The 14,257-nt window shown below is 41.0% G+C and overlaps 1 protein-coding gene across 9 annotated transcripts in view; it reads right to left on the bottom strand.

The window, feature by feature from the left end:
* Positions 1-4,239, bottom strand: part of ATP6V0A1 (ATPase H+ transporting V0 subunit a1) — a 52,944-nt gene extending 48,705 nt beyond the window's left edge. For 3 of the 9 annotated variants that reach the window (XR_014000548.1, XM_081162456.1, XM_081162461.1), the window contains exons 1-2: positions 3,974-4,080; positions 1,716-1,877 (exon numbers count right to left, since the gene is read on the bottom strand). Coding sequence is in view for 6 of the 9 variants with exons in the window: in XM_081162456.1 (XP_081018582.1) it covers positions 1,716-1,832 (117 nt within the window). In the remaining 3 variants the exon portion in view is untranslated. Of the gene's footprint in view, positions 1-700; positions 779-1,715; positions 1,878-2,829; positions 2,948-3,973 lie in introns of those variants that run through there. The other 6 variants (XR_014000549.1, XM_081162459.1, XM_081162457.1 and 3 more) reach the window with 5 other exon arrangements.
* Positions 4,240-14,257: the final 10,018 nt, after the last annotated feature.

Here is a 14,257-nt window from a genome sequence, read left to right as displayed (position 1 = left end):
TTTGTATGACTGAAGCACATCATCAAGTTGGGAACACTGAATGGACCTGATAGGTGTTGGAAAGGGAGACACTATATAGGGCCAGATGAAGGATTGCAAATTAAGGGTGACTTAGGCTTGATTTAGGTTTCAAGTCTAGAAAACTGGAAGAATATCAATGCTTCAGCTCAAGTTTAGGAAGTCAGGATGAAGAAATAGTTTGTGAAAAGGTAAAGTGTTGGAATTTAGACATACTAGCTTAAGAAGCAGAAATGACAAAAACCTTAGAGAATTGTATACTTGTAGGGAAGGTGTCTGGGAGGTCAGGGCCAGATATATAGATTTGGGACTCACTGAATAAAGATGAAAATTTTGAGAATAGATGAGATCACCGAAAAAAGGGCGTTAAAGGGAGATGTGGGTGTGAGCAGGCTTATCCAGAATGAACAGAGGCGAGAGCTTGGGAAACACTGACACCATGGGCAGAGGTGGAGAAGATAAGAGAGAGGCCGGTGGGAGAAAACAAGAAGTCCTCAGAAAGGTAAGAGAAGAAATCCGAGTCAGGTAGGAGAACACTCCAAAAGAGATGGTATAAAAAGGTTCGAAGAAAATGAGGGCTAAGGCTATGTCACTGGAGTATATTTGTGCAGTTTCAGCTCGGACTGAGAACTTCCTGAAAGCTTGCCAATTCCAGGAAGCCAATATTTGATGAATTCCCTACCTTTCTTTCATCCATCCATTCAGTCCAACAAATACTGATTGAGGATCTTCTATGTGGGTACTAAGGACAAGATAATGACTGTCTCTGTCTTCATGGTACTTAGATCAGAGTAGAAGAGAGAGACTTGAATCAACTACTCACATTGATGAGTGTAAAATCACAACTATAATGAATGCTATCAATGAGAGGTACATGGAACTTTGAGACTGCCCAACAGAGAACTGTTAACTCCCCCCTCCTTTCAGCAGCATATGTCAGATTGTAAGTCCCATAGGGCATACTTTTTTATACTCTTAGTCTGTCTATTTTCTTTTTATCATTGATTTCTTTTTTTTAAGAGAGGGAGGAAGGAAGAGAGAGACACAGAAACATCAATGTGAGAGAGACACGTCAATTGGTTGCCTCCCAAACACACCCCGACTGGGAATTGACCCGGAAACCTAGGTATGTGCCCTGACCGGGAATTGAACCCACAACCTTCCGGTGCATGGGACGATGCTCCAACCAACTGAGCAACACCACCCAGACTGTCCATTTTCTTTTGATATCTTCTCCAACATCCCAGCATAATGTTTTAGAATAATGATTATTCAATATAAGTTTACTTATATATTATATATATGTAACTGGAGGCTTCAGATCATGTAATAAATATATGCTACTGTATGAAAGAGCTATGAAAATATTTTTAATACCCTGCTATAGGTGTTAAGGAGCTCCAAAATAAAGTGCAAGCCTTGAACAGGTTAGTTTGATGTCCTACATTTATATCCCAAGCAATTACCTTGAGAATGCTTAGGGTTATTCTCAAAGGGGCAGCTAGTAAAAGCATTAAAGGATTGGCCCATGATATTCTCACCTCTAGAAAGACAACTCATAAAAATGTACCAACAGTGAGCCATGCTATACTGTTATTTTTGCAAATAAAAAGCAAAACATTCATCATAAGGCAATTGGCCATGACAAGAAAAATACAGTTCAGTGGTATTCAAGAAGCAGTCCCACAACTACTTACATCACGAAACTGAACCTTTCCAAGTTCTCCTAATTCACTGACACAACAATAAGCAGCTTCTGACTGTAGAAAAAGCTGGGCCAGCGTCATCTCCTCGCTCCGGAAAAGCTCCCCCATGGCGGCAGAAAGTACATCAACTGAGTACCTGGATTTCTCTTGAACCTAAGGCAAAAAGAGAAAATTAAATGACCTTGGAAATTACTAAGAGGGCAAAGGGCAATCATCACCCAGTAAGGCTCTTCCGTTTTGCATTTCATGTCTTCCACCTCATGCTGACAGGTCTTTAACAACTGTTTTTGACATCCTGCTTAGAAAGATGGAAAGGAGAAATTGCAAAGGCTGTCACTGAATCCTCTCCTACAGAGTGCCTGATGAAAAGTCGCTTCCTTTGCAGTCAACATCGGGATCAAATGACAATATTTTGGGAAATCTCAATACATAAGAATGTATCCATATTAAAAATAGGAACTGGGAATCCCAAACAACTTTTTAATGCCCTGGACACAATATCCTGAGGCAGTGACATTCATACTGCTCTATCTTGTTTTCTACTTGTGTCAGAAAACAGGAGACCTCACTCATTTTCTACCCTCTACTGCTCATTTTTTTTCTTTTTTCTTCTCACCCAAGATATGTTTTTCATTGATTCTAGAGAGAGGAAGGGAGAGGGCGGGAGAAACATGGATGTGATAGAGAAACACTGATTGGTTGCCTCCCAGACCGGGCACTGAACCCTCAACCTATGTATGTGCTCTGTCTGGGCATAGATCCCACAACCTCTTTGGTGTACCCAGGCAACAACGCTCCAACCAACTGACCCACCCAGCCAGGGCTACTGCCCATTTCTAACAGCTGAAGTCCCAGCACTACCCTAACGCTACACTATCTTAAAAGGTTTAACCCTCCAAATTCCACAGAAAGCACCATTTCCTCACTAAAGAATCTAAATATGTAATCATTATCTTAAAAAAAAAAAAAAGTAACCAGTTAGCATAATGAAGCTCAATTTCAAGTCAAGCATGACAGGAATACATTGACCATGACAAAGCAGTTTCATCAAGCCACAGAGAATAATAAGCTTCCACCTCAGAAGCTTTCTGTCCCTTATCCCTACCTTCAAGGTGAACTACACGGTTCCATCCGTGAAAGCTCCTCACGCACGCACGAGTCAATAAAGGTTTCTCAGGCTGCCGGGGTTATAAAGACAACTGGCGCTATCAGTGGTCCTGAAACTGCAATTATTTATTCTCAATCAGCTATTGTGAGGCACAGACTGTCCGGTATCTAAGCTCAGCAAGAGGTACGGTATTTTTAGTATCATGAGAGCATCCATAATGACAGGTAAAACTGGCATCAAAGGATGGGTTACCCTTCCGGAAGGCTGGGAGACAATTGGAGAAAACTGAATGACAAACCTTTGTGCATCTGACGTTTCGAAGGCGGCAGAAAAACACGCTCAGATATAAGCTAGGATTTCTCAAGAGATTATTCAGCTTTACTCTAGGACTGCCTATCCCTGAATCATCCAAACAGCCATTACCAGCCCCCAGCACACATTACTCCTCAATTACGGGACAGTCCATAATCTCTAAACACATAAAATTATGCTTGATCAGCCTAGTTCAGGGTCTGCCCGATAATGACAGCCCCCAATGAGTTGCCTCCCTCCTATGTTTTTTTTTTTTTTTTTTTTAACCATTACAAATCTCCCTAGAACATCTCTCCGGCTTGAGCCAAACAGAAAACCAAATAGGCCCAAGCGACCAGGGGGTGGTGTGTGTGTGTCACAAACAAAATATGAAGAAACAGGAATTCTGCACAAGGTGAATCCACGCAGAACGTCCCCACGCAGTCTCACGGTCATGAGGTATTCAGGTTCACCTGCTTCCTTTCCAGTCCGCCCAGGGAGCCCGGGCACACCCACCTCCTGGGGTGGAGGCTAAAAGGGGGAACTCCTCAAATTGGGGCCCCCTTTAAGAAGTCTCCCCCCCCAAATTCTTCGGACATCCCAATAACCTTCAGTTGCTCGGCCTACCCCTTAAGTAGGGGAAGGGATCAGGGCCTCCAAAGGGGAATGAGCCTCCGGTTCTTGTGCCCACAGAAGGGGTTCCCCAAAAGAGGTGAACCCCCATTTCCTTTCCTTTCCGAGACCTAAGATCCCTGCTACTTCCTTTGACAAGCAAGGGGGATGTCAGAAGAATTCCCTGTGCCCCTCGGACGCCGCTCCCTGCCGCGTTGTACCTCCAGCCCCAGCTCACCTCCAGCCGCCGCCAGGGCCACTACCAAAGCAAGCGCCGCGGACCCAGCCCGCAGCCTCCGCGGCTCCGGGCTGCTGCGCCTCGACGTGCGTGCGTCCGCAAAGCCCCGCCCCTGCGCCGCCGCCGGTCTCCGCCCCTAGGATGACCTCATTGCAGTCGGCCAATGGGGTGCGGCCTCGGTGGGCTGCCGCAGTGCGGAGTCCCTGGGGCTCTGGGGAGAGCTAGGTGCTGACGCCATCTTGTCTTCCGCTGCGGCGGCTCCGGGCGGGGAAGGACGGGTGGGTGGGGCCAGCAGTGCAGGTGCTCGAGCCCTTCAGAACCCCTTCTCTCTACCCTTATTCTGCATGCCAGACTGTCTGCTTTATTTCATTTCATAGCCAAAGAATTAATTCACAAGTTTTTCTCCTTGAGGGAAACAAGGGGAGCTTGAAGGCGCGCGCGTGCGCACACACACACACACACACACACACACACACACACACACACACACACATCCCCTTAGTTTACAGAAAAGAAAATTTGAGCCCTCGAGTGCGGAGCATCTTGCGAAAGGTGCTGGATCCTGTAGGAGAGCCTTGACCGGGGAGGGGCTCGTCACTTAACTATGGAAAACCCGGCTTTAAAAAGGTACTTGGTTTAGTCTCTCCGGCAACTGTACAGGGTCTTATTTTTCTCCTGTTAGCAGTGGGGGAAAACCCCCTAAGACCGTGTCTGTGAAAGTATATTTGTAATCTTGTTTGGTGGATTCCTGCGGGCCCATTGAACCCCATACAGGTTTTCTATTCCTTAACATTTTTTAAAAAATAACTTTTTTTTTTAAGTGGACATGATGCCTACCTATTTTTGTTAAAACGCCTTTCTGAAAAAATTGATCTTGATTCCTTTTTCTTGACCTTCTTTTAAAGAGGAGTAGGGATCCCAAGTCGTTTGTAATAACCAGAACTGTATCAGGAAAAACTCGGGAAACCGGTTGTTGGGTCTCCGTGGGTGGTAGAAAGAGCTCCATCGACGTTCAAGTGCAATGAGGGAGGCACTGCAGATAAAAACCTGACGCTGGTCGTTTTGCCTACCTGACAATAACATCATCAATCCTGCTTTACCAACCTACAGGAAATAACGAAGGGCAAAAATAACACATTTTATTTGATTTTTCTATGTCACACTGTGAGTGAAGATAGAACTTAACTGCGTTATGACTTAGATGGCGAGTAGCACCTTGGAGAGCCCCAGGCCCTCCTTTTCACTCCAGATCCTGAACGCTCCCTCCCTCTCCCAACTTTCCAGGCAAAGTGGATAGAGACCCACATTTGGAAGCCTGCCAAGTTTTAGAAAAACGATTGCACAATAGACTGTCATTTCCTTCCTCTGAGTCTAAAAAAAAAAAAAAAAAAACCAACAAAAAACACAACACATTTAAACCTCAGAGTCAGCTGCTTGCTAACCACAAATTTTCATACTTCACCTTTAAGACAGCCTTTCATCTGGACTCAGCTCAGTTCCCTTGAACTCGTTTTTTCATGGCTTCCTTGAAATGATACCCTCCAGAGCTCCTTTCCTGTCTCCTTTCATCTCCTGCTATCAATCTTTCTCCAGGGTTCTGTCTTTTCCCTTGGTGATCTCTTCCATAGCAGTCCTGTCAGGTTTAAATGTCTATGTGTGGGACTCATACCTATTTTTCCATTCACCTCTCTTCTCGAAGGCTCGGAGATGGAATTTCAAGCTGCCTGAATAATGACATTTAGGCAACAAATGCTTGCTGAGGGCCTACTATGTGGCAGACATGGTGCTAGGTGCTGGGGATAGGAAAATGAAACAGACACCCTTCCTGTCCTAGAGGAGCTCACAGTTCAGTGAGAAATAAAGTTCTAATGATTGAGACAGAGAGAGAGAGGACAGAGGTGTGAGTGCAATGATTAATATTTACTATGTACCATGCACTTTTCTAAATGCTATATGAACTCATTTAAACCTCACAATACTGGGAGGCAAATCCTTTTATTACCCCCATTTAACAAATGATATGGTGATGGTGAAACTGAGGCACAGTAATTTGCCCAAGGTCATTCAGCTAGTAAATGGCAGAGCAGGATTCAAACCCAGCCAGTTTGGTGCCATTTCTTGACTCATGTATTGCACTATTCTGCCTCTGGTAAGGGTGCTGTCTCTGAATTCAATTCTTTTTTCTTTTTTTAAAATATATCTTTATTGATTCGAGAGAGAGGAAGGGAGACGGAGAGAGAGAGAAACATCAATGAAGAGAGAGTCATTGATCGGCTGCCTCCTGCACGCCCCCCACTGGGGATCCAGCCTGCAACCCTGGCATGTGCCCTGACCAGGAATCGAATTGGTGATCTCCAGGATCCTAGGTCGATGCTCAGCCTCTGAGCCATGCCTGGCCAGGCTGAATTCAGTTCTTGATCTGCCATTTAATATCTGTAACCTTAAGGCTTGAAAGCCCCAGTTTTCTTACCTGTAAAATGGGATTAATAATAGTATTGACTTCATACAGTTATTTTGAGGAGTAAAAGGAACTTAGCACATGCTTGGAACCCACCCTGCATTTAAAAAAATGTTAGCTGTCATTATTGTCCTTATTATTGTTGTTGAGACACAAAATACTGTATGATGGACCTGAGGATGTCAGAGAAACTTACATTGAGGAAATGACATGAGAGCAGAGTTTTGAAGGATTAGAGCTCTCACTGAATAAAAACTGTCCCTGTTCCTGAGATCCTTAATCTTGCTAATGGCATCATTGTTTTTTGTAATTATCCAGGCTCCAACCTTAAGCCATCTTTAATTCTACTCTTTCACTTTCTTTCCACATTTAGTTAGTTGCCATGTCATGCTAATCGTGGGTCCTGTATTTATTTTTTGCCTTTACCCCCTTCCTCTTTTTATTTTCATTGCTGATACCTAGTACAGGTCCATTTGCCTCTCTCAGATAACTAAAGCAATGGCCTATGGGAGGCAGCATGATGTAGTGAGGTAAACCACAAGCTTTTGTACCATCCTGAACTAGGCTTGAATCTCAGTTCCTCCGCCTAGTCCATCTGATATCAAATAAATCTCAGCTCTAGCAGTTACAAGGTATATGAACTTGAGCAAGTTCATCCACTTCCTTAGCTTCATTTTACTCATTGGAAACCTCATGAGGCTTTTCTGTTTCTCTTTTATAAAACACAGTGCTTTCTACATTTTTTTAAATTACCAAACTATGAGCCCCTTTTCTCCCCTAGCATTGAGCCTACTCATTCAATAGTAAGGGTCATTTCTTGACTGAATGAGTGAATGGATAGGTGATCCTGAAAGAAGTGAGGACCTCTTAATAGAAATCTATCAACAGAAGAACACAGGTATCAGACAAAAAGGAGCATGATCACACCCTGCCTCTTTTCTCTGTCCCCCCTTTTTTATGAACTTCATTATTTGGGGAGGAGAGCTTGTGACAGATGCTTGTATTCTGGGAAAGGTTCAGAGCAGAAGCTAGAATCAGAAAATGTCTATGGAGTCTGAAAACTGCAGGATCATCAACTTCAATAAAATGGTAGCACTGATGTCTGTATTCTACTTACAGTTTTCAGAGTTATTCTATTTCAAATCATACCTATGAGAAAAATGCTCATTAAATTCATTGAAGAGTATTTTACTTAAAAAAAACCCAAATCATCAAAAATCCAACATTCCCTTCAGCAAATATCTATTAAGTACATGCTTTATACGAGACATAATGCTAGAAACTAGAAATGCAAAAATGAACAGGAGCTCAGAATCTATCAAGGAGATAAACAACTAACTACAATATATAATGTGCAATATAGCAGCGATTAGAACAGAAGTTTATGGAAGCCCAGAAAGAGTTTTGTTAATCCTTTTTGGACTATGACATTTGAGGTGGATATTGAAGGCTGAGTAGAAGTTTGTTCAAAGGAGGAGACAAAGGCTAATAGAACAGAAATAGTACAAATATTAGACTAAAATCAGATTTTCTTTTCATCACAGTCAGCAAATATACTAATTTAGCCCAAAACTGATTAAAAGATTTTGATCCAGAATAATCAGGTATTTATGTTGATTTTATCTATAGTTACCTATATACTTCTTTAGGAAAGGAAAGAAGGAAGAGGAAGGAAGGGAGGAAGGAAGGAAGGAAGGAAGGAAGGAAGGAAGGAAGGAAGGAAGGAAGGAAGGAAGGGAAAAAGGATCTTCTGTGCTATACCTTTCTGTTACTTGAACAAGTACAGCATGTGTTCTACAAGATCAAGTATAAAATATTGTTGACCACATAGCCCTAGAATACATGAGCAATTCCATATGAGGACTAGCCACTACTGCAGTTCTGTGTGCCTGAATAGAGTTATTGCTTAACATCTGTCAAAATATCTAAACAATAGTTACAAATATTAGTATTTTACTACAAAGACAAAGCAGAGAACAAAGGCAGTGATCTAACAGAGTCCCAAAAAGCTATAAGAATTGTTATAGTGGAATGATGAAATGTTTTTCCTTTTCTCCCCTCTATTTTTTAGTTTGAAGGAATGCACAACAATTGTCCAGATTTCCACAAATAAAGGATCAGCTCATATTTGCTCATCCAACTTAGATGCCTAGATGAGGCCTAGAGGAGAGTATGAAAGTTAAGCCAAGTGTTTTTAAATACATATTTGCTCAAGTGACTCTCTTTTTCATATGCTTCCTGTATTAGTTTCCTAGGGCTGCTGCATAGATTACCATACATTGGTTGGTACAGTATTCAACCCACTGCACTCCCTTACCAGTTTTGAAAAGGAAATATTGCTTTGCATAATGTTCCAACTGTTCACCTGCAAATAGTTGGCAGCAAACAGTGAAATTTTGATTTAAAATTTTACTTCCTCTTCTATGAAATCTTTGAGATGACAGTAGCTCAGTTTAATGATTTGTCTAGTCAAATAATTTATTTTTGTTTTTCGCTTTTATGTAAAAAGAAACTCTAATTCTTATACTGTTCTACCAAGGGTCTAATTTTAGTGTTGGATGAGTTAATTCTCTTGCCATAGCATTCAGATGACTTTTACTTTGACCATCACTTGAAATGTTGATATGCACTTTGTTTTCATAGAAGTAGTCTCTTTGCAGTTTTCAGTCTGTGTTCCTCAAGGTAACATTCTGTTTTTACTTTCAAAGCCTGTCAATGTTTAACATAAAAGTATTTTGGTAAAAAGTAAAATTCTCCTCATAATAGATTTTGAGGCTTCCTTTGGAGTTCAAAGAATGCCAGCTTCCTCTGTTAATGATTATAGCCATAAGTAGATATGAATGAGGCTAAGGCATGTGACATTTTCTGCAACCCCCAAGGCTCTTGTGACCAACACATGAGGCAAAGAGCCTTTAACTCGTGGAAGTTAAGAAAGCCATGAAAGAGGCTTCTTTTAAAAAAAAGAAAAAAAATTATTGATTTCAGAGAGAGGAAGGGGAAGGGAGAGGGAAAGAGAGAGAGAGAAACATCAATGATGAGAGAGTCCTCATTGAACGGCTGCCTCCTGCATGCCCCCCACTGGGGACTGAGCCCGAAACCTGGGCATGTGCCCTGACTGGGAATTGAACTGTGATCTCCTGGGTCATAGGTCGATGCTCAACCCCTAAGCCACACCCGGCCAGGCTGTCTGGTTTTGATATCAGGGTAATAATGGTCTTATAAAATGGGTTGGGAAGGGACCCATTTTATAAGGGTCCCTACTCTTCTGTATTCTGGAAAAGCCTGTATAGAATTGGTGTTAATTCTTCTTTAAATGTTTGGTAGAATTCTCCACTAAAACCATCTGGACTTGGAGTTTTCTTTCTATGAGACTTTTAAGTTACAAAATAAATATTATTAACAATTAGAGAGCTACCCAAACTCTTTCATATTGAGTGTTATGATAGTTTGTGCTGTTCAAGGAATTGGAATATGGAATATTTGCTTAGTCTCAAAATACCATCATATAAAACAGTTATGGATGATAAAGAGGAAAAGAGTAATTTTACACTGGAAAAGTCTGACAGCTACCACCTCAACCAACTGATCAAGGTGAACATCACAAACAATGGGCAAATCAAAATCATGTACCACTTGCTAAAGTACAATGAGAAGAACATTGCATCCCTTTTGTGCTATTTCTGCCAAAGATAAATATCCTAAATCCAATCACAAGGAAATACCAGACAAGTGCAAACTGAGCAACATTCTACATATCTGTCCTTTAATCTTCAAAAATGTCAAAGTTATGGAAGTCAAGGAAATAACGAGACAGTATTGGCCTGATTGAAGGAGACTAAAGAGAGGCAACAACTACATTCAAGGAGTGATCTCAGATGGCATCATTAACCTAGAAGGACACTTTTGGGACAAATGATGAAATTTGATAGGCTGCTGAGAAATAGATGGTGGTATGTATCAATGTTAATTTTCTGATTTTGATGGTTGTACAAGGTTATATATCTGAATGTGCTTGTTTGTAGAAAATACATAATATTTGGGGGTGATGAGACATCAAGTTACCAATTTACTCTCAGATGGCTCAGAAAAAAATCTTTTTGACCTAAACAAACCTTTTCTGTAAATTTTAAATAATTAAAAGATTTTGTAAGGCCCAGCCGGGCGTGGCTCAGCCGTTGAGCGTTGACCTAGGATCCAGGCGATTGGGGTTTTATTCCCAGTCAGGGCACATGCCCTGATTTCAGGCTCGATCCCCAGTGGGGGGCCTGCAGGAGGCAGCCAAGCAATGACTCTTTCATCATTGATGTTTTTATCTCTCTCTCTCCTGCTCCTTTCCTCTCTCTGAAATCAATAAAGATATATTAAAAAAAAAAAAAAAAAAGATTTTGTAAGTGAAAATTTTTCCCAGATAGCCTCTTCCCATTCTGATGATTCCATTGTTCTAGTGCTCCTAAACATTAATATATTTTACATGCATTTGTATTGAATATCATCTACTTATTTGGGGAGCCTTCTATTTCTTGTGTATTTATTTCTTCAGTGAGATTATTGAACACCAAAAGAACATAGATTATGCTTCTATTTTCTTTGTATTCCCTTGTGGTATCAGAAAGCTGTTCTTAATAACCACTTGTAAACATTAAGGTTTTGGAGCACGAATTATCTGAATAGTTGACTTGCCTCTTTCTTTTTTTTAAAGCCCAAATTCTTCTTCTTTTTTTTTTTTTTTAATATGTCTTTATTGATTTCAGAGAGGAAGGGAGAGGGAGAGAGAAACATCAATGATGAGAGGGTCATTGATTGGCTGCCTCCTGCATACCCCCGACTGGGGATCGACCCATAACCCGGGCATGTGCCCTGACTGGGAATCAAACCTCGATCTTCTGGATCCTAGGTCAATGCTCAACTGCTGAGCCACACCCAGCTGGGCTTGAATTGCCTCTTTCAATTTAAGTTGTGGAAAAACTTTAAACCATCTCTCTAAAGTCATATAATGGATTCAGGAACCAAGTCTGTGCTGATTGCTCATTCACACCAATCAGTAGCCCTGAGGATTCATAGAAATACGTGTTTTGGTGGAAAAATGAGTCATTCCATCAACACACAGCTGGACTATCACACCCAGAGCACAATGGCAATGTGAAAATCTGAGTGGAACACAAAGAATCTATATCTGAACAAGAGTTCACACTCTTCCTGTCCTGTTGCATTGTGAAATGGAAACATCTTTTCCTGGGAAAGGGGCCAAATTCCACAAATCAAATGGTTTTGCTTAGATGTGTACAGCTGCTAAACACTTATTGTTTTTATTGAGTGTCTTGTTTTAAAGATCTGGTCTTAGTTCCAACTGGAAAGTTGAAAGGAAGGGCAGGGGGGATCGATTCTCTTGTGAGCAACAGAATGAGTTTAACAGAAAGTTTTCTCTAACACCAGTTCTTGACTGGTTCAAGTGCATGAAAGGGAAAAAGGTTATGTACATGGTTATAACACAATGGTGTGTTAACCATTCTGACTTGTCCCTTTGTATGTATGAACATACTTCATCCTCAAAACAACCTTAGTATTTTTTTTGTTATTCTTACCCAAGGATATTTTTTCCATTGCTTTTCAGAGAGAGTGGAAGGGAGAGAGAGACACTGATTGGTTGTGAGAGAGACATATCGATTGGTTGCAATCCCGCACATGCCCCGACCAGGGCGGGGGGGCTTGACCTTGACCCGAATCAAACCCAAGACCCTTCAGTCCGTGGGCAGAGACTCTAACCACTGAGCCAAAACAGCTAGGGCCTTAGCTGTTTCAGGTGTACAACATGATGATTTGATATTTGTATATATTGTGAGATGGTCGCCACAATAAGTCTAGTTAACATCTACTATACATAGTTACTGCATTTTTTTCCTTGTGATGAGAACTTTTAAGATTTACTCTCTTAGAAATTTTCAAATATGCAAGAAAGTAAAGTCTTATTAAATTTAGTGATTTCTCCCTTTGTCATCATCTCTTCCCCTCTCCCCCTCCTCCCCCTCCCCCTGCCCCTCTGCAATTTGTTGGTTGGAGAAACTGGGTTGTTTGACCTGCGGAAGCCCCCGCCCCTGGATTTTGCTGATTGCATTCTTACAGTGCTGTTTAATATATTTCCCTGACCCCTATATTTCCTCTAAACTGGTAGTTAGATCTGGACGTTTGATCAGATTCAAGTTTGATTGTTTTGTTTTTGTCAAGAATACTTCACAAGTGTTGGTGTATATTTCCTATTATATCACACTCAGAAACATAATGTCAACCCTATCTCTTTTTGTGATGTTAAGATTAATGAGTGAGCCCAGCCAGGCGTGGCTCAACGGTTGAGCATCAACCTAAGATCCAGGCGATCAGGGTTCGATTCCTGGTCAGGGCACATGCCCGGGCTGCGGGCTCGATCAATGACTCATCATTGATGTTTCTATCTCTCTCTCTCTCTCCTTTCCTCTCTCTGAAATCAATAAAGATATATTAAAAAAAAAAAAAAGATTAATGAATGAGTGGCAGGGGGTGGGGGGTACCATTTTCTTGAATATGCTTTCAGTAAACAAAAGAAGAAATGAACTGTTTCTCCCCACCCCCCAAAAAGATTAATGAGTGGGTTTAGGTATTCTTAGCCTGATACGATGGTTATAGAGTTCCCCATCCGTTTCCACCTAATAGTTCTAGCAGGCATTAATATTCATTATCTAGATCATTATTTCACTAGAGGCTGTAAAATGGTGACATTCTAACTTTATCATTCTTTCTTCATTTATGAGCTGAAATTATTGTTATTATTTTTAATCCTCACCTGAGGATATTTTTTCCATTGCTTTTCAGAGAGAGTGGAAGGGAGAGAGAGAGAGAAAGACAGAGAGAGAGAGAGAGAGAGAGAGAGAGAGAGAGAAACATTGTTGTGAGAGAGACATCAATTGGTTGCCTCCCTATGCTCCCTGAACGAGACCCCGGGGCCAGGGATCAAGCCTGCAACAGAGGTATGTGCCCTTGGCCAGAATCAAACCCAGGACCCTTGAGTCCGTGGGCTGCTGCTCTAACCAGCAAAACCAGCTAGGGCAAGCTGAAATTATTTTATAAAATAAGAACTTTTCCTCACCAATGATTTGGTTACCTCAAGGTACAATTCAAACAGAAAAGGCAGGATAAATGCTGTTATTTCCCTTCATTTCCAGTTTTCAAAATAATATGTTGGTTCTCAAGTATTTTCTAAAGGTGATTTCTGGGGAGTTTTTTGTTTGTTTAGCATCATTATGAACTCATGAATTTAAACATATTTGATGTATATTAACTGAAAAGTAAATTAGCATTGGTTTTCTATGCACACTTTTCTACCTATATAAAGAAAGAATTATAAATGAATGAACTAACATCAGGAATGTTCGTTTTGAAAAGCATCATCCAGGGAATAGCATAGAATTAGTACATATTTAATCCAATCTTCCATGGTTTCTATATCTGTATTATTATATAATGAAAATTGTAATATTTGAGACTTCTCCTTCTCCCTCATTCTCTACATGTTATCAATTGCCAAGCCTTATCGACATCCCCTCCTGTAGAGCTCTCCCACCAGATCTCTTCCTTCTATATACATTATACTGCTTTAATTCAGATGGTCATCTTCTCTTGCTGGGACTATTTCAGTAGCTCCTAATAGAGCTCCCTGATTCTAGTCTCAGCCCCTCCCAAACTATTATTTACATTCCCTCAAATCAATTTTCTTTGTAAAATTCAGATCAGTTCCTCTTCCTCTTTTGGCTACAATGCTTAAGTAGTGCCTTATAAACCTTTAAAATACAGTCCAG

The sequence above is a fragment of the Miniopterus schreibersii genome (genome assembly GCF_964146895.1).
Source record: "Miniopterus schreibersii genome assembly, chromosome: 16".
In the NCBI taxonomy this organism is placed as follows: Eukaryota; Metazoa; Chordata; class Mammalia; order Chiroptera; family Miniopteridae; genus Miniopterus; species Miniopterus schreibersii.
The sequence above is the reverse complement of the archived record's forward strand: the minus strand, read 5'-3'. Positions and strand labels throughout refer to the sequence as shown.